The following is a 24768-nucleotide window of genomic DNA, read 5'->3' on the forward strand; positions in this document are numbered from 1 at the left end:
ACACACACACACACACACACACACACACACACACACACACATATATATATATATATATATATGGGTGTGTCTATTTATATATACCTATCTATTTATCTATTTTATGATATATGCATCATAAATATATATTCATGTTTTATTATATATATATATATATATATATATATATATATATATATATATATATATATATATATATATATATATATATATATATATATATATATATCTCAGTCGTAAAAAGCTTGGGATACTGGGCCGTAATAAGGGAATTAAAGCTGTCCCAAAATTACTTGAGAGAAGCCACTCTACTCACACAGTGAAGCCTCTAACAAAGATTTCTCTGCTTTTACTAAGATGGTTGCCAAGACGGACTAAGACGGCTGTCGAGCTGATGGCGTTTTAAAAAGTTATTTTATAAAGTGTCAGTATCACAATCCATTTGTGCGAAAGAGCAACGCCTGGCGCATAATTTCATGGAGATTTACTCGCCGTGTCATCGCTCAGGGCTCACGTGGACTGTGTCTTCCCCTCGTCTTTTTTCCTGTCCAAATCAAAGCGCACGAGTTGACTTCGCAGAGATAAATGTGAAGGTAGCTGCAAGAAAATGAATGTCTGGTGGGACAAATCCTGACAGAGCAGCGGTCAAACGCCATTCGTCACAGGTCTTAGCCCACAGGCTTTGGGATTCACCTCTTTTGGTGCATATTACAGAAGAGAGCGTCTGTCCCAATAAAAGACTCCAAGGAGAAATCATTTTGTTTGCACATTTTCTCGTTTTATAATAGGCTATATTTTATCGGTAGGCATGGGTATTTTGCCCCTGCGGGTTCAGCAGCAAAACTTGAAAGGTTGTGCTTTGCCATAGCACATTAAACCTTATCCACATGTTGCGCAACAACGCATCTTCTCTGACCCAGCTCCTCACACAATGAATTTCATCTTTTTTTACTCTCTTTAACTTAATGGAAGTAAATGTATGTAACCTATGAAGCATTATTCAGTTAACCATTAGGGAAAGAAATTTAGTAGTCTAGATTTTTCCCCCCCGGAAATATCTATCTATTTATCTATCTAGAAAAGAAAGGTTGTAGCAAAGTTATAGAAACATTTTTATTCAGAAATTTCTATTAAATTTCACAAATAATTACAAAAAATCAGGAAGTAACACAATGGATTCAACTTGAAATTTTGAAAACTGGCGGTATTTTCTTGTATAAAGTAATCCAATAATCTTTGTTTTATTTAGCCTAAAGCTCCGATTTTTTACAGCGTATCCTGCATTAGCTTATTTATCAAACAAGCAATGGGCAATATAGGCGTATAATACACTAGCCTATAAAATGTCTTCATCTTTAACCTTTTTGTCATTCCTACTCGATTTTATGAGCTTTCACTTCAGATCAATTTTGCAATGATAATTGAAATTAAAGTGGTTGAATAACGTTAGTAAATTTACTATTAATTAGTAATAAATTATATATGGGTTCTTTTTAGAGCCTGGTTTTCCTTTAATTTATTATTTGTTTCATGGTGTAGAATGCCTATAATAATAAAACATTGCATTTATCAAAACAGAAAGTATATTTTTATAGCAATAGGCCTATTTGTAACGGCATGACTATGACGATGGTTATTTATAGTCCCTGTTTTTATTTAGTAAAAGGCCGTTATCTACGGTTTGCTTGAGGTGTCTAATCCAATCCGAAGTTCTTCTGTCCAATCGGACGCGCCGCCTCTAGAGTAAACGGAACTCAAGCGGAGAATTTTGTTGAACTTCATTGTTAGAGCTGTCACCCATAAAAAGGCTTCTCCAGTGGTCCACTATAAAAACCCCTGTTAGAGAGAGGGACGGGCAAGAGCTCCACATTCTGCCCTTTTGGACCCTAATCTACGCGAGCCTCTGCAGTGAGAGTAGCAGAACGTGAATTCCTCGCTGTCATTTTCAACAAAAAGACAATGATGTTGCCAAGTGTTATTGCGCCACCTGCTATGTACCCGAACTTTCTGCGGCCCTCGGCGGCTTTTTCCTTGCCTCCCACTTTACAGTCAGCGTTCAGAACGCAATCGAGTTTCCTGGTGGAGGACCTGTTGAGGATCAGCAAACCTGCCTCCTTCATGCACAGGAGCATCCCGTCCCAAAGCGCATCTCCTCCGGGCACAGCTCTAAACAACTCCTTCGCAGTCCACGTCGCCATGTCTACGTCTTTGTCAAAAAGATCAAGCTCTCCACAAACATCAATTTCAAACGATCCAAATTACTTGAAGTTCGGAGTGAATGCGATTCTCGCGTCAACAACCCGAAAAGGTAAGTTTCTTGTATGATTATATATTATCTCCTTAATGCTAATGATAAAACGTCTAAAAATAGTTTTTCTAAGCATTTCTAAGCAATTTGTCTTTGTTTTGTTTAAAATACGCTCATTAAGAACACGGCGACATTGATGTTGTAAACGTATTTGATGTCACATTCAACTTGTAAATTTCATTTAATTAAAGTCCAGTTTATTTTGTTTCATAGCTTCACCACCACCTTCAGTGCAAGGGATGAATGCGAAAACATTTCCGTTTCCATGCTTTGACGCCTTATTCCACCCATTCATCAGAGCATCATATTTCTCAGGTGGGTTCTTAAAAAAAATCGATGTGTCATTTCTTAATTCGGTCCAACTGATGGGCTTTCAGAATCTGCTTCCAATGTTGTTATTTGTAGGACATTGTGGAATCAGTCTCGCTAATTTGATGCCCTATTTAGCAAATGCAGTGACTGCTGACATTTTGCACCGCTTCCCCTAATCCACAAATTAGCCGGAATTGTCATGGTCCCAATTTAAGGCGGGTCCGCTCTCACAAGCAAACTGTTGGCACTTCTTCATCGCTGCCTTTTCCCACCGAGCCAGTGTACTTAGTTACTGATTGGCAACAATGCTTTCAGCACCATGACCAATTGGTCAGCTCCCTTTGGGCCGCCACACACAGATCCGTCGTTGACTTAAGCATGCTGCAGATAGGCATTTACCAGTCATGGACTAATTCCCCTATTAGCTTCTATTCAGACTTTCAATATTCTCACAAGACCGCATAGAGTGTGGGGAGTCTTCAAGGGACGTCCAAGCCACAGATTTGGTTTCATGTATCAGCATGAAAATCGCTTAACAGGTTGCTCTATTCTTAATTAGGCTACTGTGTTCACTAGCAATATAAATTAACGTTGCTTAAAATATATTCTAAACAATGTAATGATTAAGAAAACTATATTTGTACATTGGTTAAAGCTAAGTATACCTCAAATAAAACCAAAGTGGGTCTATTCTGCTTTAAGCTTGTCCATCAATCCAATGAATGAAGGCTACAAATAGCCTTGTGGATCGTGCACTCATTCAGACTGGCGATAATAGACTGATTCTTTTCACCGCGGTGTGAATACTTCAACAAAACAACTTGAGCAGTATGAATGGCTTTTCGTGTCCATTTAATGAAAATATTTGGGGGCAAACATAGTCCCCCGCCATCAGTATTCTCAAAATGTCTCTGGCATGCCGTTGTGTTTAGTTTTAAAGTGTAAATCTCTTTTGTGGCCATAATATATGGCTTTAGTGGCCTGTCCTAAGCCTTTTTCAGTCAGTTCATTACTACACAATTACCGTCCACGCTTCATTAGCACCTCTATCTTTCACTGGAGCGCTCTGAATGACTGCTCCCCCTTTTTACCATACCAATGCTTTTGGGAACCAAGCAATGTGCTAATAAGCTTCCTCGATTCGTATCACTCAAACGGACGGGTTTAAAAAAAACATTAAAGCCCAACTTTCATTCCATGCCCAATGACTACTTCCTGTTCTTAGAAAACACCCATATTAGCTTATCTTCAGCGAAACGTTAATTTTAAAATAGTTTGTTTGGTTGTTTCTCATAGCATCGTCTTCAGCAGTGCCTATTCCCGGAACTTTCGTATGGCCCCTCACAGCTCGAGGGAAACCGAGGAGAGGAATGCTTCGACGGGCCGTCTTCTCTGACGTGCAACGAAAAGCGTTAGAAAAGATGTTTCAGAAACAAAAGTACATCAGCAAACCAGATAGAAAGAAACTGGCGACGAAGCTTGGCCTTAAAGACTCACAGGTATACTGACGTCGTCTACAAACACATTTTTATATCGTACCTTTGTGGGTGTCTGAGGTAAACTGTGTTCTCATGTCTTGCAAACTCTTTCTCGTCAGGTAAAAATTTGGTTCCAAAATCGAAGAATGAAATGGCGCAATTCTAAAGAAAGAGAGCTTCTGTCGTCAGGAGGTTGCAGGGAACAAACATTGCCGACGAAAATGAACCCCAACCCTGACCTGAGCGACGTTGGAAAAAAGTTTGAAACTGACGATGCGGTCCTGAGAGAAAGCCCGCGCCCGCCTTTCTGTCAGCCGCGCGGAGATCACGAGTTCAACGTAGATTTACGTTTCACTTCGCCTGTCATCTCAAGCAATCACTCAGACTTCTCAGAATCAGAGGACGAGGAAATAACCGTGTCATAATCATCAATCAGATTGTGTAATTTCCGATGAATAATGTTTATGCACAAAACTGTAGAAAAGTGTTGTTGTTTGACACGGTAGCTGTGTGAACTTTAATAGGAAATCTTTCAGTTGAAGAGAGAACGTCGCAACGGCTGCGTTTTTGGCAGCTTGTATAGTGTTTTGTATGAATAATTTGTATAGAATTTTTATACCAAGATTATTATAATCTTTCTTAATGATTTGGGATCATTTGTCTATAATCTTAAATACAGATGGCAAATTTCTAACTTAAAAGTCTTATATTATTTTGTATTCTGATGTTTTTGTAAAAAATGTATATACATGTGAAAAATATATATTTTTACAAATTAAAAACCCAAAGCAAAATACAAAAAAATTAGTTTTTGTTTGTCTGCCTCGAAGATAAAATGTTGTGCTATTTTCATGACCTGGCTAGCCTACAACAGCTGTAGCCTATTATTTTTGACCAAATGGAAATCATGAAATTTTTTCATAACCTATATAAGCAATATTTGTATCTAAGACAGCCTGATCTCACGGAAATTCGTACATATTTTACTACGCTTTATGAATTTGTGCGACCTCATTCGTACAAATTCATATGATTTGTGCTAAATCTTGAGAGGGGTCTCTGGATGCAAATCTAAGGTATCATATTATTTTACGTATTACTAAAAAAAAAAAACACTGATAAGCCACAATGTATCACATTTCCTAGTAGTTAATGGTCCCCAATATTACAATACCTGCCAATAAGGTGAATTAAACAATGGCACTACTTGTTTACTTCTTCCCCAACTTCTGAAAAAACACAACCCTTGACAGTTTCCCCCCGAATAACTGAAAGAGAACCATAGATGGGCAGGAAAATGATCACATTTATTCCAAAAATGGTTGTATGCAATCAAGTTGAGACTGGAAAAGATTATTAAACATTAACAACAACTTTACATAAAACATTTCCTCTTAAAGACTACACAAATAAAACATGAGGCAAATATTTACAATATAGTACAAATGAAAATATTCACAAACTCAATCAAAATTCACTCTTATTTTTAAACTTACCAGCAATTTATAAGCAGACACTAGTAGCAATTTTTTTTAAATTATTATTTTCATATATTACTAATTTTCTTTATTTTCCACACAAATGTTTTCACGTGTAGAAGACACATAACCCCCAATTCAGGCTAAAGCACATCACACAGATCTCCATGATCTTCAGTATTTACAGACCTTAACCATTGACAATAGTATTTTTTAGATAAACATTCTCTCACACTGAACAAAGTAGACTCATTTTTACAGTTGTCCTTGTAGAATTATAAAAATATATAAAAGTGTGGTCAGTTTTGATTTGAAGTCTTATTGATATCTTTAGTATTGCAATGTAATAAAGTCACTATATTTTCTGTAATGGTTTTAATCATTGAGATTGTTTGGTAAAACTTTTTCTGTTGTTGACTAAAGTTTTACGAGAGACTCTGTCGCAACAAAGTTAAATATTCTTTGAACATAACAATATTGCATAGATATTATTTTACTTCACAAAAAGGCACAAACTATGCTCCTGCTACAAAATAATAGAACTTTGATAAGATATTTTATAATGTAGCCTAACCATATATCTTGTTTGCTTTCAATGTTATCAATACTTTCCAAACATCTCTTTATGTTATGCATGTGTGTTACCCAAACTGTCTTTTGTTGCTAAAAGGCAAACACAATTTAGTGCATATTTCCAATATATTTCTCTGTTAGGTCCCATGGATAGTGCATCATTTGAAGGCTATAATGTCCTTGCATTATTTGTATTAAGTTACAACTCTTTAAGACATAAGCAAGCCTGTCTCAATTTATAACAAGAGTTTTAAGGCATTATTATAAAGTTCAGCACCAAAGTTGTTCACTAGTAAATAAAATCAATCAACATTAGATACTATTTAAACATATAGTTTAATTTATGACTGAAAATAAACATGAATTGGCAACAGTTTTGAATTTAAAAGGAGCTGCTACAGCTCAACTAGGTTTGTCTCCTTTTTGAACATAGCTATACCGCCATCTAGTGTCCATTAAAAAAAAAAGACAATCTCTGATGAATATTTTACTTTTGAACATGTTTTTTTTCTTGCATTTCAGGTGATGATTAGTGTGTGATGTGACTTACTGAGCATTAATGCTTTTTCAGGGTTTCCAGCACCCTGGTCTAAAGTTACAAGCACCCTGTAGGTTAATATAAAAGCCACATTTGATATTAAAAGGTCTCAGAAGAGTCCAGCATGTCATCTTGGTGACTGTTGGTGGTGGAATCACTGTCATAGCTCTCTGTCCCTGCGCAGTGAGCGGTCTCCTTCAACCTCATTAACATATTCATCTGTGGTAATAGGAACAGGTTATTACATGGTAAACGATATATATATAAATATAAACACACACACACTTACAGACACACACACACACACACACACAGAATTTGTGCTCTGCATGTCACAAAAATGTTATGAGCAAATATCAATTAAAACTTACCAGTGGGTCGTCTTCTGATTTTCCCTGAGCAGGTTGCTTGCCTGGACTGCCGTCCTGAGACATACTGTACCCGTTGAACCCTATGTCCTCTGGCCGAAGTCGCGACAGGGAATGCCACTCATGTTGCTGTGGACTTGCCACCCAAGGGAAGCTGTCCAACACCCACTTTGCCGGGTCCTCCCATGCTGCCTTACGTCCATACATCTGCAGAACACATGTACAGTTGTTTGTTTATTTGCTTTAGCATTCCAGTATTGTAATGATGGAAGGCACCTTACCTGCAGTCCTTCTCTGACAGCCTCCAGCATGTAGGGGATGATGGAGTAGTTCCACAGATCGGTGAACCACACTCTTGAGCCTTCAACATCCATTGGGCAGGATAGAAAGAGTCGAGGTCCTGTGATGGACAAAGATGTTTTACACAAATCAGTATATTAAGACAGTTAAGAAAAGTTTCAGGCCTACAGAAAATTGTGATTTTGTGATCCACACTCACCAATTGTGACATCAGAAGAACTATGTGTTTCCAGGAAGCGGTTGAGATGATGCCAAACACATGGGATCCACTCAATAATCTTAACTAGCTCGCTGTTCCTCACACGACTGCTGATCTCGGTTTCTAGAAGCTTCTGTCGTAAGTACCGACCCAGAAAACCTTTCACTGGCTCAGTATGATTGGCACATAAAATCCATCTGAAAAAAGAGAGCAGGTACAAGACCACATCCACCTTTAGCCATGTTTAATAAGCAAAATAATGCTTGCGTGACCTCTCGTGGAGACTTGGGGTAAAGCATTTTTATGATATAAACTAGAAAATGAATTTGAATAATTAATAGCAAATTGAAATCTGAATGAGATGATACCTAAAATTATGATGAAGCTGTAGATTTGGAGTGGGTGATGGGGTTTGATTCATGGTTCCAATGATGTAAGGACTGTGAGAAAACAATACAATTGAATATAGATGAACTCTACATGAATATACATGAATCTTTTTCAAAGATTGTGTGTGCTGCTCACCACTGGTGGTTCTTGCAGTTGAGCAGGCTGTTGAAAATCTCAGCCAGTGAGGTGACGTGGTGAAGGTTATCCAGTAGAAGCACCACAGGCACGTCAACAGTATGTACACTGTTTTTACACTGGTCTGTCAGGTTGGACAAGTACTGCTTCAGCTCCTATATAAAACACACTGTGCTTTATTACTGGAAATTTCCAACATGCTGAAAGCAAAACCTTGGATTTTTGTAGCACTTGAATAAATCATAAGCCCACAATTTAACAAAAAATTACAATTATTAAGTGAATAGGATATAAATCTGTTATTAAGTTCTGTAATATTAATTCAATCAGTTTAACTGACCTTAGTAGTTTTGTTATCAATATTGAAAGTGACGATTGCGCGGTGTTCCAGCTGTTTTCCCTCTTTTAGGACCATGTACTCGGCCAGTCTGCTGGCTAGAAAGCTTTTCCCTGTGCCAGAAGGCCCTGAAAAGATTATTCGTCTGTACTCCTCAAGCTGAGAGATGTATCGCTGCAGAACCGGCTTCGGAATGAGCGCCTCGAATGCCAAACTGTCTTCACTATTAACAGACAAGTCTGCAGATGGAGAGAAAAGGTTTCTGTAAGAGACCTGTTGTCAATATATGCAGTGGTATATGTTGTGTGAAGAGCAACAATCGTACCTTTCAGCTTGACAGAGATGGTATCGCTTTCTCCTACAAGATAACCGCATGGCAGGAGTTCTGGTGTGTCTGCATCACTGCCACGATGGATGTCTCCAATGCTGTACTCCATCACACTGTCTGTGTTCAGACCCAGCTGTGTGATAGGATCTATGTAGATGATATATTCCTGTTGGAGTGAAAGGAACATGACATATTGTGTAGTGTAGAAGTTTTTTCCTATGATTTCAGCTTAGAGCTGTCTAAGTATTTTGTACCTTAAAGAGACGTCTGACTACCCCATCTAGGACATCCCATCTGGTTTTTCCACTGACACCAATGCAGCCCAGCAAGAACTGAGAAGGTCTGCATTCCTGCCAAAAGCAGTACAAAAAAGAGCTTGAAGTGACGCTGATGAGATCATTGAGTTTTCTTTGCTGAAAAGTCTCGAGTTGTACCTCTTTCCACTCTGGATCTTTCTCTAGACTGACCACGACCTTCACATGTTGTCCCTCTTTCCAGGAACTTCCATCTCCACTGTCTTCTAGCAACATATCTATAATCCATCGGAGAATTTCAATGATACTACTTTCAAACTTCATTATTACAAATTTCATTATCAACACTACAATTCTTGAAGTTAGGAAGTCTTTTATACCTAAGCTGGTGGATTCTGTGAGGCTTAGTTGAGATGAAATGCCCACAGAAGAAGGGGAGATGGACATCTGAGAAGGAGCTTTGCTACCACTGCCTCGGCTCTCTATTCTTAAGCGGTCATTCTCCACTTTCAGCCTCTCGATCTCAATCTAATTAATTTTATGACAAGAAAAAAAATTAGCCTCCACATGAAACATATTGAACATATATGCGAGTATAATTATGTACAAGCACATTAAATATATTGTCCTATTAAAGCAGATGCTCACTTGCATGCGGTTCATGGATTCTCGGAGCTGGTCCAATTGGTGGGCGGAGCTAAGAGCCTCCAATCTGATGTCTGTGAGTTTCATTTCTTTATCACGCAGTTCACTGCGCAACTGCATGACTGTTTCGGCCTCGCTCTCTGTAAACTCAGAGATCCTGTGACAAACACATGCAATATCAAACAAATAAAGAAAATAAACAAGATTAGTTCAAAACGAATTAACAAAACTAAACTAAATTAAATTAAAACAACTTACTAAAACAACAACAACAACAAATACACACAAAGCAAAACAATTTAAAACACAAATAATAAAATGCATAACCTTAAAATTATACAAAACATATTTGAAAAATACAGATACAATTAGTAGGGTGTTTTGTTTTTAAGATTAGTTCATTGTTTTTGTGATTTGGACAAATCATCAAATATTGATTAACTGTGAAAGTGAATTTTCCATCAACGAACTGTAAGTAGTGCATGAACCTCGGAACAGAAATAGCAACAATACTAAATTATTTATGAATCAGGGCACAGTGTTGCAATTGTTAATTGCTCAGACTGACTAATTTATGAGTCATTGGTTGAACATCTGTCTGTGATATATTGTTCAGGGAACTGATCATCTGCGATTGAGAAATTTTGGTATTGTTTGTGCCATTCCCTTTACCGTGCCAGTGAGGCAGACCTCATGGACTTGCTGTTACAGCCCCAGACAGGCCCGTGTGCAGACAGGGAGGACAGTTGAGGACTATGAACATACACATATATCAACCATGAGAGAATCTCTGAGGGTGCTCCACGTTGCATCATCTATAAAGAGTTATATCCGACAGTGCCATCACATTGAGAGTTACGATGTAGCCACATAAAATTTGGGAGTTTGTAACTTTTTAGTTTATAAAACGGGTGTTACTTTCCAAAAACACTACCAAGTTCTAGACCAAATCACACTGTAAATGGTGCTTGTCTGTTATAAATCTTTCTTCCATCAAAAATGAAGGTTAAGAAAAATCTAATATTTCAGAAAACTTCTGGTTAGAGGTGTGCTACCTGAACCAAGCCCAGCGAGACCCGGACTATTATTATTACCACGGAAAAATAAGACATAATAATAAATATTATTATAAGAACCTAACTAAAATAGATACATTTATAAACAATAAATAACATTTATAATAATACTAATATAGAAATAAATAGTACTAAATTATTATAATTGTTTCATGTAGCTACTGTACGCTCACAGAATTTTGGGTTTAGTCTGGGTTTGCTGTAAAACTATTCTTATTCTAGAAATTATAATATAATAATGCATTCAATATTTGATATTAAAATTGTTGCTTTTGCTGATGTGAGGAGCTTACAGGGAGTTGGAGTTGCGTATCATGGGAGAAGAGGCTGTCGAGCTGTTAAAGGGGAGTTTGGGTGAAGATGGAAGAGAAGAGTCTGTCATTTCTTCAATGTCCGAGTGAGACGATGCCGATTTGGGAGACTTCTTCTTCCCGAATGCTTGTTTAAAGGAGCTCTGCAGCTGTGGAAGAAACAAATCTGTTACTAAGAAACGTTCAAAACACAGCCATTAGTAATTAGTATCCTTTTTTCACGTTTATCTTTAAGAATTGTCCCTTTTAAATATTTCAGGGGTATAAAAATGTATGTGAAGGGGTCATTTAACCCATCGTACCTCATACACCTGTACCATGACATGAAAGCACAGGGAAAATCAGACAAAAACATACTTCAATACAATGTAGCTAAAACACCACTGGCTCTAACAGTTAACAGAGTCTATAATATTATCATAAAATGTTTGGATCCAGTCTATGACACATTCTGAAGGAGGGGAGATCACCTGTGTGACATAAATCAGATAAATCTAGTGATGAAAAACACTGGTTCCAGCTCTAAAACTGCACAATGTCAGCACTTCGACAACAAGGTTAGCATTGCATACGTAGTTATCAGGTAATTTTCCTCCACCATACGATTCAGCCTGAATGCAAGAGGACAAATGATTTTATGATATCGATGACCGATATTTATTCTACATTTTTCAAGAAAAGCTAACACCTAATGCCAAGAAATATCAACCCACAATTCTAAGTAAAATCCACTTAAAGGGTTACCGTTACTCCACCACAAAATGAACATTTTGTCATCAATCACTTAATCACTTCATGTCGTTCCAAACCCATAAAAGCTTTGTTCATCTTCGGAACACAATTTAAGATATTTTGGATGAAAACCGGTAGGCTTGTGACTAAAATTTTCATTTTACGGTGGAGTAATCCTTTAAGTACTAGTAAGACATTTTTTCTTTCATAGGTATTCACCTTTCCTCCACCACATGAAGGCTGATGACATGTAACATCAACAAATGAAAAAAAAAAAAACATTTAAAAGGTTAAAATAAATAAACAATCCAATCTAGCACTGATCTTACTCTACCTAGTCTGTTTAGTTAAAGAAATGTGAGAGAGAACCATGTTTTTTTTGTATTGGATGGATGGGTTTGAACATTTACCCAGCTTTTCTTCTTCTTTTTGTTCTTAGTGTCCAGCTCCAGGTTGCTGCCAATGCTGGAATGGCTGGTGGCACTGGTCATGCTGGAGACGCTGTCCGATGAGGGCTGTCTGTGGATCTGCAACTCTCGCTGAGACTGAGGCGAGCCGTTGACAGAGTCGAGAGAAACTGCGGAAGCATAGCCAATGAATGAAGCATAGGCAATACATGGGATCCTGTTTATTTTATTTTACTATAGGTATTGAGATCTCACCCTTGTTAATGCGGTTTGTTAAAGTTGGGTCTGGTGTGTTAATGACTGCACTGATTGTGGCTTGAGTCGCTGAGTTTTGCTTCTGAAGGAGTTCAATGTTCTTCCTCAAGTCATTTAGCTCTGTGTCCTGCAAATAAGTGATATTAAACAATTTTAATGATATTTAACAATAATAAATTTTAAGAGACCAATTGAGATACCATTTAAGGACTCTTTATGAAACTTTTTCATTCCAACTTGTGTTTTTTTAGGCTATAGTGTCTCCATGAGGACTTTGGAAATTCTCATTCTCACAAAAATAATAAAACACGATCTTTCTCACACACACCTTTTGTTCTGCTGTCGTCGTCAGGCTCTGCAGCCGGATGGTCATGTTTCCTAAACTCTGCTCAAAAGCCGCCACAAGGTGAGCCTGAGGACACACACAATTTCATTTACAAAGTAAATCAGTTTTATTTTAATAAGCAAAATGGCGAAAATTGACAAAGACTCAAAGGAGTGGTAGAGTTAAACCAGATGACGAGAAGTCAACTAAAATATGATCACATTTCTAGAAAATTGTGTGTTGCTGCTTGTCAGTAATGGATCCAAATATGTCTTATGAGAGTGAGTTTTGTGATAAAGACAAGTTGTGGCAAGAACTCAGGTTTTTAAGATGACATTTAGAGGATACAGAAACTGGAGTATAAAAAAAATTCCATTGCCAGTTTAAAGACCGACAACCTCATTTCATGTCAACAAAAACCAAGAACATACTATAAATACATGAAATATTTTTACATAAACAAATACAAAATACAAATGAAAAAAAATAAATAAAGTTACAAAACGACAAATAATACTAATACAATAAAAAAATAAAATTAACTATACTCTGTTAACTGTTTTATACATCTACTATGATCCTTTTTTAATAATTCTCTTATAATTACATACATATATAAAAATCACTAAAATATATTATAGATCTATATAACAGATTATGTATTTTTTATACATAAGTTTATTCATAATATATTTTCATATTAAATAATACTACTTACAACTGCAAGATAAATTGATAATATTAGACAATTAATATTTCACACACACACACACACACACACACACACACACACACACACACACACACACACACACACACACACACACACACACACTATGCACATACATAATATATCTAAATATATTATAATATTACTTTCAACTGCAAGTTAGAAAGATTGTGATAATATTTCACAACATGCACAAAACACACGCTCAAAACTTATTAAACTCAAGAGTCCAAACCAACAAACAGAATCCTTACACCAAGCATCAGCACAAACTTCCTCAGGGTAACATCATACTAAACAACTAGCTCTAAAAGTCAAACAGAGCAGTCAGTCCAAGATCTTCAGCCCAGCTCAGTGAGTTCTCGCTTGCTCCATTTACTCTGGCACTTTGAGCTGCAGCTGTGGCTCTTGCTATTGCTGAGAGGCTTTGGTTTGGTTTAGTCCTCTCACAGACCCTCCTGAAAGATGGGTAATGATTCCGAGGATGCCAGATAACTGTTCGACTGGGGTTAGCCTTGCCTGTCAACATCTTGAGGTGATGAACTGTGTACGTACTGGGACACCGAGGACGATGTGTTGTGTACCTTAGATTTCTGCTCAGTTGTAGCTGCCAAAAAATAGCAACCACACTCATACACAACACAACAAGCGTATCATATGCAACATGAGCCGATAATAAAGGGACTGGAGATCTGGATGACTTCCATCGGAGGGAGTCAGAGGTTTGTGTTTGGGCATGTGCTGTTTCAAACATCAGATAACCTTCAATATAGCTTCCTCAAAGGGTTTGCGTCCAAGCAGAATAGCAGTAACAAACACCCAGTAGGGCAAAAGCCTCTAGTTTTGTTTGTAAAGCCTGTATGAGAGCTGACAGATGGATAGGGGTTTTAGGATGTGACGATTCATTAGTTTGTGTAGGCCAAATGCAGGCTGTCATATCTGTTGTTATTGAGCAAATAATTCCACTTAAAGGTGCATCTCTCTCTCTTTCACACACTCACACACAAACACACACACACACACACACACACACACGCAATCAAACACCGTCTTACTCAATATGATGCAGGCAGTTGGAAAAATTTCAAAAGACTAGAACAAAGGCTAAATCACTATTTTCCCTGATAAAGATGTACAAAAGTCAAGACTACAGCATGGTACAAATCCAACATGAAGTTGTTCTATAACTATTAACCACATATTTGATGACCTCACATTTTCCAAAGTCAATAACCTTTTAAAAATTGCCAACTGAACCAATGAGCACTGATGTTAATATATAGGTAATGTGTTTAGCAGATGTTTATGGAAGCCTGTTTACGTCCTTTTTATTTTTTGCTAAATAAATAAATAAATGCAGAAATAAATAAAGATAAATGTGATTTTAATAAACTGAACTATTAAATAAATAAAAATTATAATAAAAAATTATATATATACATCTCACAATGTGAAGTTTTATCAAATACAAATTTCTTTTAAATGATGCTTGATGCTCAAAAGCTATGCTATGCAGATTTGGAATTGAATATGAATGAAAACTAGTTGAAAGAAAGAAGAAATTCAGTATTTATTGAAGGTGTATTGTGGGTAATTGTGCCAAAATGACTGTCCAGTGTACTCACATTGGCACTGAGCTGTGTTGTGAGAGCCGAGACCTTCTCCTGCGACGCATCCAATTCCCTCCTCAGCTTACGGATCTAAACACACATTCCATTCAGTTATTCAAACACAAGTTATATGTTGCTAGAAGCTGATTTCTGATGCTAACATGAGACCAGTTTGTGGTTTCTCTTATAATAATGTGCTAAGGAGAGACTAGCCCTTGATCAGCATGGAAGGGAAACTTTGGTAGGAGACATAAAACACAGAGATTAAAAAGTAGATATCAAGGACAGTTACCACAAAGACCGTCATGACAAACCCAGACATTTTCAAAGGTTCAGGAGAGTTACATCAAAGTGTGTTTCAAATTATAAACCAGCGAAGAACAACAGTGTTTTGGACAGTCTACCGGCTCCCATGTGCAACACAGTCAATCATTTACATAATAAGAATGAAGGATGCTGTTCTCACCTCCGTCTGAGCCTTTTCCTCAGGCTAGAGATAGAAAAAGAAGAAAAGACAGAGATTAATGGTTTGGAATAATGCTTTGGAGCATCTACCTAAGAGAAGTCACCATGTAGATTTTTTTTTCTTTACCTGATAAACGTACAGTTTAAACAACGGTTAATTTCTCTTACCTGTAATGCAATTGCTTATTATTTCTCATTCATGACCATAAAGCGTACTTGATTTTAACAGTGAAAACTTGACGCACTTCTTTAAGTTTTTACAGCTAACATGTAAGTTTGTAAAGCTAACAAAAGTATCACAAGACGGCCCGAACATGAGAAAGAGCCATTGAATTTTAACATTTAGCATCAATTCAATCTTTTGACTCACCGTAGAGTAAGCTGATGATGTGCTAGAGACTAGAGACAAAGATGAGCCATGAACTGTGGAAAGAAGAAAAATACAGTCAAAATAACTTCAATCAAAACTGGTTTTGTATTGCAGGAGAACGTGAGCCATTGAAAAACTAGCATGAAAAAGTAAAATATCATAAGCTGAAACACCATAAAGTGCTTATCACCATAAAATGGGCTATTGTTAAGTAAACAATACCTTTATGGCCAGCATATTTCTGATGAGTTATATGTGCAAGTATGTTTTTTCTTGATATCTGTTTCTGCCAAACCAAAAACCGTAGCAAAAACAAAAGGCAACAAAAGTGTGCCAAAATAAACGTACTATGAATCATTTTTGGATTCAAAAGGTCATTCAATTTGCCATTGTGATACAAGGTTATAAATTCCTTTCATCACATGCATATTCGAAAATAATTATGAGTGTGTTCCTCTCATTGTATTTTCAAAATGAAAGCTATCTATGTCAAGTGATGCTTAAACTAAACAGCTTTTGAGGTTGCAAAAAGGGATCGGTCTTTATGACTAATCTCAATGAACAAACGTTTTCTTCACGGTCCAGAGAAATTGCTTAAGGGGGAGTTTTAACCCCACACAAAAGGCCAAGACAAGAATGACTGTTTTTAAATAAAAGTTGTTAAAGATCATTTTTTTAGCTCCAATACTGAGTCTTTAGTTTCACATGATTCTTTAGAAAGCTGATTTGGTGCTCTAGAGACATTTCTGATTATTAACATTGTTAAAAAATAGTTGTGCTGCTTAATATTTTTGTGGAAACCATGATAATTTTTAAAATAAATAAATAAATAAAATATATAAATATTTTATATATTAATAATAAAATAATAAAATAATCTAAATAGAAATTTCTCAATTTGAACAGTCTATCATGGTATTTATTCAAATAATACCATGTAAATATCATGGTACATGAATACAGTAATTATTTAATACCATGGTATAGCAATGTACTATAATACCAACATTGTACCATGGTGCCATCACAATGCTTTTAAAGGTTTGCAGTGCACATTAATTTCAACAAATACAAATTTATTTAGCGGCAATTCTTCTCTGAGTCAACTTTTTCCTTTTTACGACAATAACAAACAGACTTAATGCAAAAAAAAAAAAAAAAAACCTTCAAAAACTTCATAAAATTGAGGACATGCATCATTGCAAACAGCAACTGGCGTTCTTTTTACAAGCCTGAACATCGCTGCTTAAGTTCACTGGCACATTGAAATCAACACCATCACTACCTTACAAAGACATGAATCATACATGCAGAAAGCAAAAGAGCCTTGGGACAAGTGGTGTTGAGCCAATGCAGGCGAGTTAATCATCAAATCAACATTAACTGTGGGGTAAAGGCTGCCAGGCCAACAATGCTGCTCTTTGTTTGCTTATGCTTTGGTGCAAGCAAGGACACAAGTTGCAGCTTGACGTTGTCAAAAGCCCTAACATTAATGACAACTTATATTTAGTTATTAGCAAACAGAACAATGAAGGTCTATTTACTATTTTCCAAAAACATGATGTTATGGATTAAGCTTTGATAGTAAATTCTGTCAGCAGACAGAAATAACACATTCATATGATACTAGCTCATATTTAGTGTTCTTACACAAAACGCACAAATACACAAACGTTTATTTTGATCAATCAAAATCATTCTGAAGTATCACCTTCCTCTAGGCCCTCACGGAACGATCCGGAGCTACTCATAGTGCGGCTCTTTTCCTCCATGCTCATCGAGGTGTTCCTCAAACGTGGGTCGCTGTAGGGGTCGCACGGGTTGTTGTGATTGCCCTGACCATTGGTGCCATGCAAAGTTGCTATCTGAGAAGCTGTGGTGGGACTGCCTGGATTGTCAATACAGGGATCAAGGTTAAAAAAAACATTCAAAGTTCACAATAAGGGAGAGACTAGTAGATATTTTAGCTAAAGCATAAGCAAATGAAAACTTTTAATAAAATTTACAATTCTAACTTAAAACTTAATATTAACTTCAAATAAAATTTGAACTGCATTAAGTCTGCTGCTAGTATTGGGTAATAATCCAACATAATTAAATAAAATGATATTTTACATCTGATCTAGGCATGCACCATTATTTAAGTTCTGGGTGATACCGATATATCGGTAATCATTTTCATGTTATGGCCAATAACCAATAAATGGCTGATATTAAAATATTATATTTTGTCTGAAAAATAAACAAAAACCTTAAAATCTATTTTTAAAGCATTAAAACATTATAATGCATTGTATGAAAAATGGATATTCATGGATATCGTATTTTCTAGATTACATTGATTTAACATTGTTTAACTAAAATTGTGTTTTTATTTTTTTCCATTTTAACTTTAGATCATCATAGATAATAGCAAAGGTAATCTTAATGTACAAAAAAGGTAAATGAACAAGTAAAATTCAATATCCAATATCAACCGATAAGTTTACAAATATATATATTAAATTTATCAGCATTGGTTGAGGTACACGTATATACAAATTATAAATATATATAAACACACCCACCAATATCAATACTGGTCAATAATCGTAATCAGTAATGTAGCGATAGATTGTGCATACTATAAAAGTGTAAACCCTATAGTAACAAAAATAAAACTGTGATTACGCATATTTTCTTGTGTTTACCAAGTGCGCTAAAGTTGAAGCGTGTGTCGGAGGGCGAGCTGAGTGCAGAGGCAGGGGTGTAGTAGGAAGAGCCAATTGAATCTGGAAGCCCAACAGCTGAGAGTGAACATAGCCAATCACGGGCCTCTTCATGACCTTTGACCTGAGGCACATAGCCATACCTGCAGGTTAAAAACAAGTGTATATGAGTCTGTGAAATGCAGTGTTGTTTTTCTCTTTTCCATGAAAATTCTCATGAAAACAGTTCCAAGATAAATGTCACAATGCCAGGGATAAGCACAGCTATCCAATCTAAGGTCGGTAACAGAAAACCCAAGTCCTCAGCTCCAAACTCTCATGATTATTTGCATACTACATTATTTAACCAGGTCAACAGGTATATTTCAAAATAAATACCATATTGTGTACTAAACAAATCAAAACCCAGTTAACACAAACTGCATTCGCATATTATAAGTATACTGGTATACTATAGACATAATCAGGGCTTTAGACTGAATCAATTACTAGGGGGCCACTGGCTCAAACAACAACAACAATATTTAGGAGTTAAATTAATTTTAAATTAATTACAAAATCACTGTTTTGGCTGAAAAATTTGATTTAGATTTACAGAATCAAAATATGACTTATTGCACAAAATCTCTGATGCAAATACGTATTATTAATTCCAAGTATCTGTTCTCTGTTTATTGTAGACATAAATAAAAAATAATTTGTGGTTTAGTGAGGGAGTCACTGTTCACTGACAGAGCAAGTCTGATTCAAAAATGAGTCTGTGGCTGTTTTGTGAATTGTTTTGACTGAATCGTTAAAAAGAACCAGTTCAAAAGAGTCATTTCAAGGAATCAAGGAATCGAGGAAGGTTTACTGTCATTCTAAAAACATTAAGAACATGGAAAGAACAAAACTAAGTACAGAAGTACAAACTAAGTTTTCCTATCTAATTTCCCCCCTTCAAATTACTGTTACAAATTTGTATTTTTTGTAGTCACAATCAGGAACCCTGATCACAAAGCACACAAAACACAAAGCAAAACAGACCATTTTACCACAAAGACTGCTATACCTGTCTTCTTTCCGTGTGAGTGTGTTGCGGGTACATTTAGGGCTAGCAGAGGGGGATGAGTAAGGGCTAGAGAAGGGTATGAGGCAGACAAAACAATAAGAGGCAGATAAAAGTGACAGAAAAAGGAGAGGAGATAAAGAAATAATTAAAGAGGAGTAGGTGGAAGGAAAGATAGATCATCACAAGAGATATAAACCCAACTTTCAAGTCACAAACAGCTGGAAAAATCCTGTGTTGAACAATCAGTTTCTCACCTGTCTGAGAGGCCAGTTCGGACACTGTTGGTCTGATTAAGACATAAATCTTCCTTTCCCAAGGTAACATCTATATAGTCAGTACTGGAGTGGTTGGAGTCCAATCCATCCCTGCCTCCCCAAGGAGAGAAAGCTGATCCTGGGCTGGAGGTCATAGAGGAAAGGGTCTGCTCTCCATGACACCCAGAGAGCACCATCAGACTGTCACTGTAGAATGGGTCGCTGCCTTCACTGGCAACTGATGGCATGGTTAGAGAATAATTCTGCTGGATGGACGTGGCATGAGGATTGGAGATGATGGTGGAGCTCTTCATGTTCTCCATGGTGGTGACCGGAGCTTGCTTGTTGCAAGATTTGTTACCAAAGAGTCTGGATGCAAAGGAAGAAAGAAATTAAACAAATAGTATTAATAAAATCAGGGGGAAATGGTTGAAAATGCAACAAAAAGTTAACATTTATGACAATAACGGAAGATCTAGGTTTCATTAGAGTAGACTGCATGCCAGTATCACACTACTCTTTTACATAACTCTGTAATTTCAGATTCACAAAAAAATTATTCTAATGAACCGGTTCTTTTTAACCATTCATTCAGTCAGATAATTCGTTTTTATGGCACAGCCAGCAATTACCAATTTTCCACTATGAACTGGTTCTTTTTAATGAGTCAGTCAAAAAGATTCATGAAACTGTCTCAAACCCGATTGCAAGTTATCAGTTTCTCAAAAAGATTCACAAAGTTGCTTGTAAGTTAGCAGTTTGATAGCTATTACTAAGATCACAATTATTACCCTCACTGAATCATGAGTCAGTTCATTTCAAAATGAAGTAGGAATTATTAATCTAATGTCTGTTTTTGGTTTGTGAAACATAAGTCTATTTATAGACTGACTGTTCATATAAAAATGTAATTAATGATACACTGCAACATTACTGATACATTAATGAAACAGTGAAGTATTGATATTTTTTGTTATGCTACTGATTAGCAAAGTAAGTAAACTGAACTATTTTAGCTCCAGTCCTAATTAAACAACCCTGAACCATCCTTCAGGTCTCCGGGCTCACTATAAACTTCCAAGCAAGGGTGTTGAGGCAGGATGAAGCTAAACTCTGCAGGCCACTGGCCATCCAGGATGGACACCCCAGTTCTTCACAAAGAAAAATATGAGATAAGGAAACTCTGGCAGCTCAGATTTTTCTCCTTACTTCATGGACTGCCTGGTCAGATAACATCAGTCGTTCTGTAGTCTGGTTCTACTAGCTAGGAGAGCAATCAGTCAGAGCTAATCAGCTAGAACAAACACTAGCCTCATCGTCTGTTCCATGTCTTAGAGAAACATCAAGAAGCTCAAGGAAAATGCATTTGTGGTGGCCAGAAGACGCCTTTCAAGCCTCAGAATCTCAACCAACATCAAATCGCTCAGATAAACAGTAAGTCCTATGAACGTCGTCCAGCACCCAAGGAGGGGAATATTCTGGAACTCACACAACCCAGCTGAGAACTGCTGTGTAAATATTTGAGGGACCTAAAATGGTGCTTTCATCCACATCAAGTAGAAATCATGCCTTGGCAGATACATTTTCAATCAACAGTTTTTCAAGTCTACATAAGTGCTATACTTTTTGCGAATGTCGCGAACTTACCTACGAAAGGTTGGCGAGGACATTTCTGAATACTTTCCTCCTGCTTGTCGTCCAGCTTGGAACTGAGTTGGCATCCCCATCTGGGCAGTTGCACTAGTCTTAAGTACCTGGCTCTCCACATCGGAAAAGATACCCTTCTCTCGGTCTGTTTGGTTTGTAGTTCCCATTGGCGACTTGACTAAGTTGCGACTCTTCGGATTGGGGAGTGTGGCAGTACCTTTATTGCAAAAACTAGCATCAAGGCTCGAGTTGTTGGAGTGGTTGGAACGGCGAGTGGCGCCAATACGACTAGGCCTTGGTAAACTGCGGTACTGAAAAGTCATCCGAGCACTTGGAGGAAGGTATCCATCATCAACCGTTGCTTGCCGACCCACCATTCGACTCCCAGAAAACCCAACCGATTTAGGTATCCTGCCCACTGTAGCAGAGCCACTAGTTATCACAGCTCCACTCGCAGTTATTATCGTTCCCGGAGCCTTCTTGAAGCCAAAAGTGCTGGTTGGGGTGTGTGAGGCCAAACTGAGGGGAGGTTTCTTGGAGTCATCAGCATTTTTGGAGTGGGTGCCGTTGGAACGTCCTTTCTCCGACACTTTGGCGTCATCGGTCTTACCTGTGGGATTATCAACGACATGGACTGTCAAGCGCAAAATAAAATCATGTATTTGAACAGTTTTGAATATAGTAGCATGATCCATGTCAGGACTCGTCTGAACATAAGTCCCAGCAAAGGTACGCAGCACACCGCATATAAGATAATGTAGGTGTTATAGTGTAATGTGATGAGATCTGTAATCAGATAATACATCTCTGTGGCTGTCATGCCTCAGGAAACCACATGAAAACAGACTCAGTGTCGTTACTCTTAACTAAAACTATTTCAAATGATTTTTGTTAACTAAAGTAAAGTTGAGATAAAATAAAATAACATGAACGTCTAAACCATTACCATGTGTCTTGAGTGAGCTGCAGTTCGTAGGTGTTGTAGCCTTCGTCCGTGGGGAGGTGATGCCCACCTGGGCGGTCATTCCCCGCCTCCAGGAGCCCGACTGTGAGATGGTAGGTGTCTTGCGACCCACCAAGCTTCGTTCTGATTCATCTGAGAAATCTGAGGACCTGTTGTTCCATTTAGTTGTGGTCTCCATTTTTTTGGCACCGTCAGAGCAACTTTCTGAATGTTTAGGCTCGCTGTTGGACCAGTTGGGGTTGTGTTTTACTGCAGAGTGCTTCTCTGCATCCGTCTGGAGCTGCAAGATAAGATATACACACACACACACACACACACACACACATATTTGCATGAAAAAAGTAAATAACGCTGGACTGATATACACAAATATATTATATAATGCCTGTAATGACAGATACAATATCATCACCAACAGCTAATTTGCATCTTATTTATTAAGAAACACCATCAACAGCCATCATAAAATCTGATTATGTGACAAAACTTATCCATTACATGACCTTCCACCAATGTATCCAGGATGACATCATCCCTTTTTAGAAAGTCCGTTGTTCAGCTGCTACTGAAAATCCTCATAAAAATTATTGCCAGGGAAAGAATGTTAATAGCCTCCAGTTGTTATCAGGCCAATTCCAAAACATTGTTATCTCAACGCTGATACAATAAATCCTTCCTCCACTCCAGACCCAAGACTGAGGGGAGACTATATAGGGAAAAAGTACATGGGTGTGGAAGTGAAAGGTGGCAGATATTTGGCTTCAGCTCAGATGCAATTTTAGGTCAAGCCTAAACTCTCTAAACTCTCTGAATTTTGAAATCATGTATACGGCAGGGTTATTAGAGTTAACTAAAACTAGAACCACTGAAAAACATCTAGTTAGAAATAAAATAAATATAAAGTGGAAAAAATGAAACAAAAAAAATATGGAAGACGAGATAAAGAAGGTCATGGATTTTACTTTTAAAAACCAACACCAATGCACAAACCAATAAGCCGCAGGTAACTATTCAGAACCAACCCAGTGTGCCACATCTAGATTTAAAGCGTTCATCTTGTTAAAACAGGCGAGACAGATGCCATATCTTTGCTTCACTGTACTGTTCCATTTGCTCAGCATATGCTAACCTGTGTTGAGCTTGTAAAGATGATCAACCACCAGGGCAGAGTTGAGTCATTCTGCTGACTCACACTCACAAAGACTGCACACAGCGGGCACAGGCCAGCTCTGATAAGGGCCCACTAATATTTTATTGAATTAAAAGGGACAATGAAGCAACAGAACCGCTCCCTGTAAACCGTAAATGTGGAGGTCTGTTTTTGACTCCATATAACGATCAACCAGAGATGGTGTGCACAAACATATATACATATCTCACTTATTAATGAATAAATACAGATTAACATTTTATTTTATTTAAGTGTCATATTCAAATGAAAATTTATGTTAAAATATATTTTTTTTCTCATGTGAATTTCTGCAAATGTTTCTGATTCTGTAGACCTTGAGGCTCTGGTATCAGTGACTGACCTGTTCATCTGCGTCTCTGTGTGGGACAGATGGGGTGTTGACGTAGGAGCTAATGGACGACCTGGTGTCGAGGTCATCTGTGTCCAAGGTGTCACTGATCCCACTGCTGAATGAGCTGCTGTCGTCCCAACTGAGAACAAAGAGAAAATAGAGAGGAAAAGTCATTTCTCTACATTTCTGAGGGACATGATATCAATATAGTGAAAGGAGTACTGTAAGAAATCAAACAGAATTCATGGATGCAGAATGTTCAGCGTAATATGGAAAAGGGCAGATTTAAAGAGTAGCAATGGAAAGAAAGGTAAGCAAAAAACAGCATCTGTGGAGAGTCATGAAGTCTGCACTGGGACAGTCTAAGCATAAAAACCTGCATTCCCATCATGCTTGAAACATTAGGCAGAGCTCTCTGCTCCTCAAAACTTGTTTTAATTAGCTCTGTGCCCCAAATTCTCCATGCGCTCTGCTTTGCTTTCCCCCATTTCCCACAGTGTTACTGACTGAAGAAATCCATTAGGATGCTCAGCAGGGCTCAACCAAAATCATACGGGCCAAAGACACTACTGGTTAAAGAAAAAACCCAGTGAGATGAGTTGTGTAATCACAAATGGTACATTTCATTGTCAAAATATAAAATCTGTCTATCTATCTATCTATCTATCTATCTATCTATCTATCTATCTATCTATCT

General features: G+C 37.3%; 2 protein-coding genes across 2 annotated transcripts in view; one reads left to right on the top strand and one right to left on the bottom strand.

Moving 5' to 3' along the window:
* The first annotated feature begins 1838 nt into the window (after positions 1-1838).
* Positions 1839-4895, top strand: LOC132133255 (homeobox protein DBX1-B-like). The gene is made up of 4 exons (XM_059546053.1): positions 1839-2308; positions 2522-2623; positions 3917-4119; positions 4218-4895. The coding sequence occupies exons 1-4, from the start codon at positions 1960-1962 to the stop codon at positions 4521-4523; spliced, it is 960 nt and encodes a 319-aa protein (XP_059402036.1). The 5' UTR covers positions 1839-1959; the 3' UTR covers positions 4524-4895.
* An 805-nt stretch (positions 4896-5700) lies between these two features.
* The window catches only part of LOC132133791 (neuron navigator 2-like), a 72623-nt gene continuing 53555 nt past the window's right edge, over positions 5701-24768 (bottom strand). The window contains exons 12-37 of the mRNA XM_059546763.1: positions 24081-24210; positions 22531-22828; positions 21585-22194; positions 19938-20306; positions 18615-18775; positions 17636-17812; positions 15925-15977; positions 15556-15579; positions 15105-15179; positions 12753-12836; positions 12425-12551; positions 12173-12339; positions 11013-11179; positions 10316-10396; positions 9647-9800; positions 9379-9526; positions 9179-9276; positions 8999-9094; positions 8742-8910; positions 8420-8655; positions 8080-8234; positions 7923-7994; positions 7555-7751; positions 7337-7455; positions 7059-7262; positions 5701-6906 (exon numbers count right to left, since the gene is read on the bottom strand). Coding sequence (XP_059402746.1) covers positions 6787-6906; positions 7059-7262; positions 7337-7455; positions 7555-7751; positions 7923-7994; positions 8080-8234; positions 8420-8655; positions 8742-8910; positions 8999-9094; positions 9179-9276; positions 9379-9526; positions 9647-9800; positions 10316-10396; positions 11013-11179; positions 12173-12339; positions 12425-12551; positions 12753-12836; positions 15105-15179; positions 15556-15579; positions 15925-15977; positions 17636-17812; positions 18615-18775; positions 19938-20306; positions 21585-22194; positions 22531-22828; positions 24081-24210 — 4291 coding nt within the window. The 3' untranslated portion in view covers positions 5701-6786. The remainder of the gene's footprint in view (positions 6907-7058; positions 7263-7336; positions 7456-7554; positions 7752-7922; positions 7995-8079; positions 8235-8419; positions 8656-8741; positions 8911-8998; positions 9095-9178; positions 9277-9378; positions 9527-9646; positions 9801-10315; positions 10397-11012; positions 11180-12172; positions 12340-12424; positions 12552-12752; positions 12837-15104; positions 15180-15555; positions 15580-15924; positions 15978-17635; positions 17813-18614; positions 18776-19937; positions 20307-21584; positions 22195-22530; positions 22829-24080; positions 24211-24768) is intronic.

The sequence above is a fragment of the Carassius carassius genome, chromosome 50 (assembly GCF_963082965.1).
Source record: "Carassius carassius chromosome 50, fCarCar2.1, whole genome shotgun sequence".
In the NCBI taxonomy this organism is placed as follows: domain Eukaryota; kingdom Metazoa; phylum Chordata; class Actinopteri; order Cypriniformes; family Cyprinidae; genus Carassius; species Carassius carassius.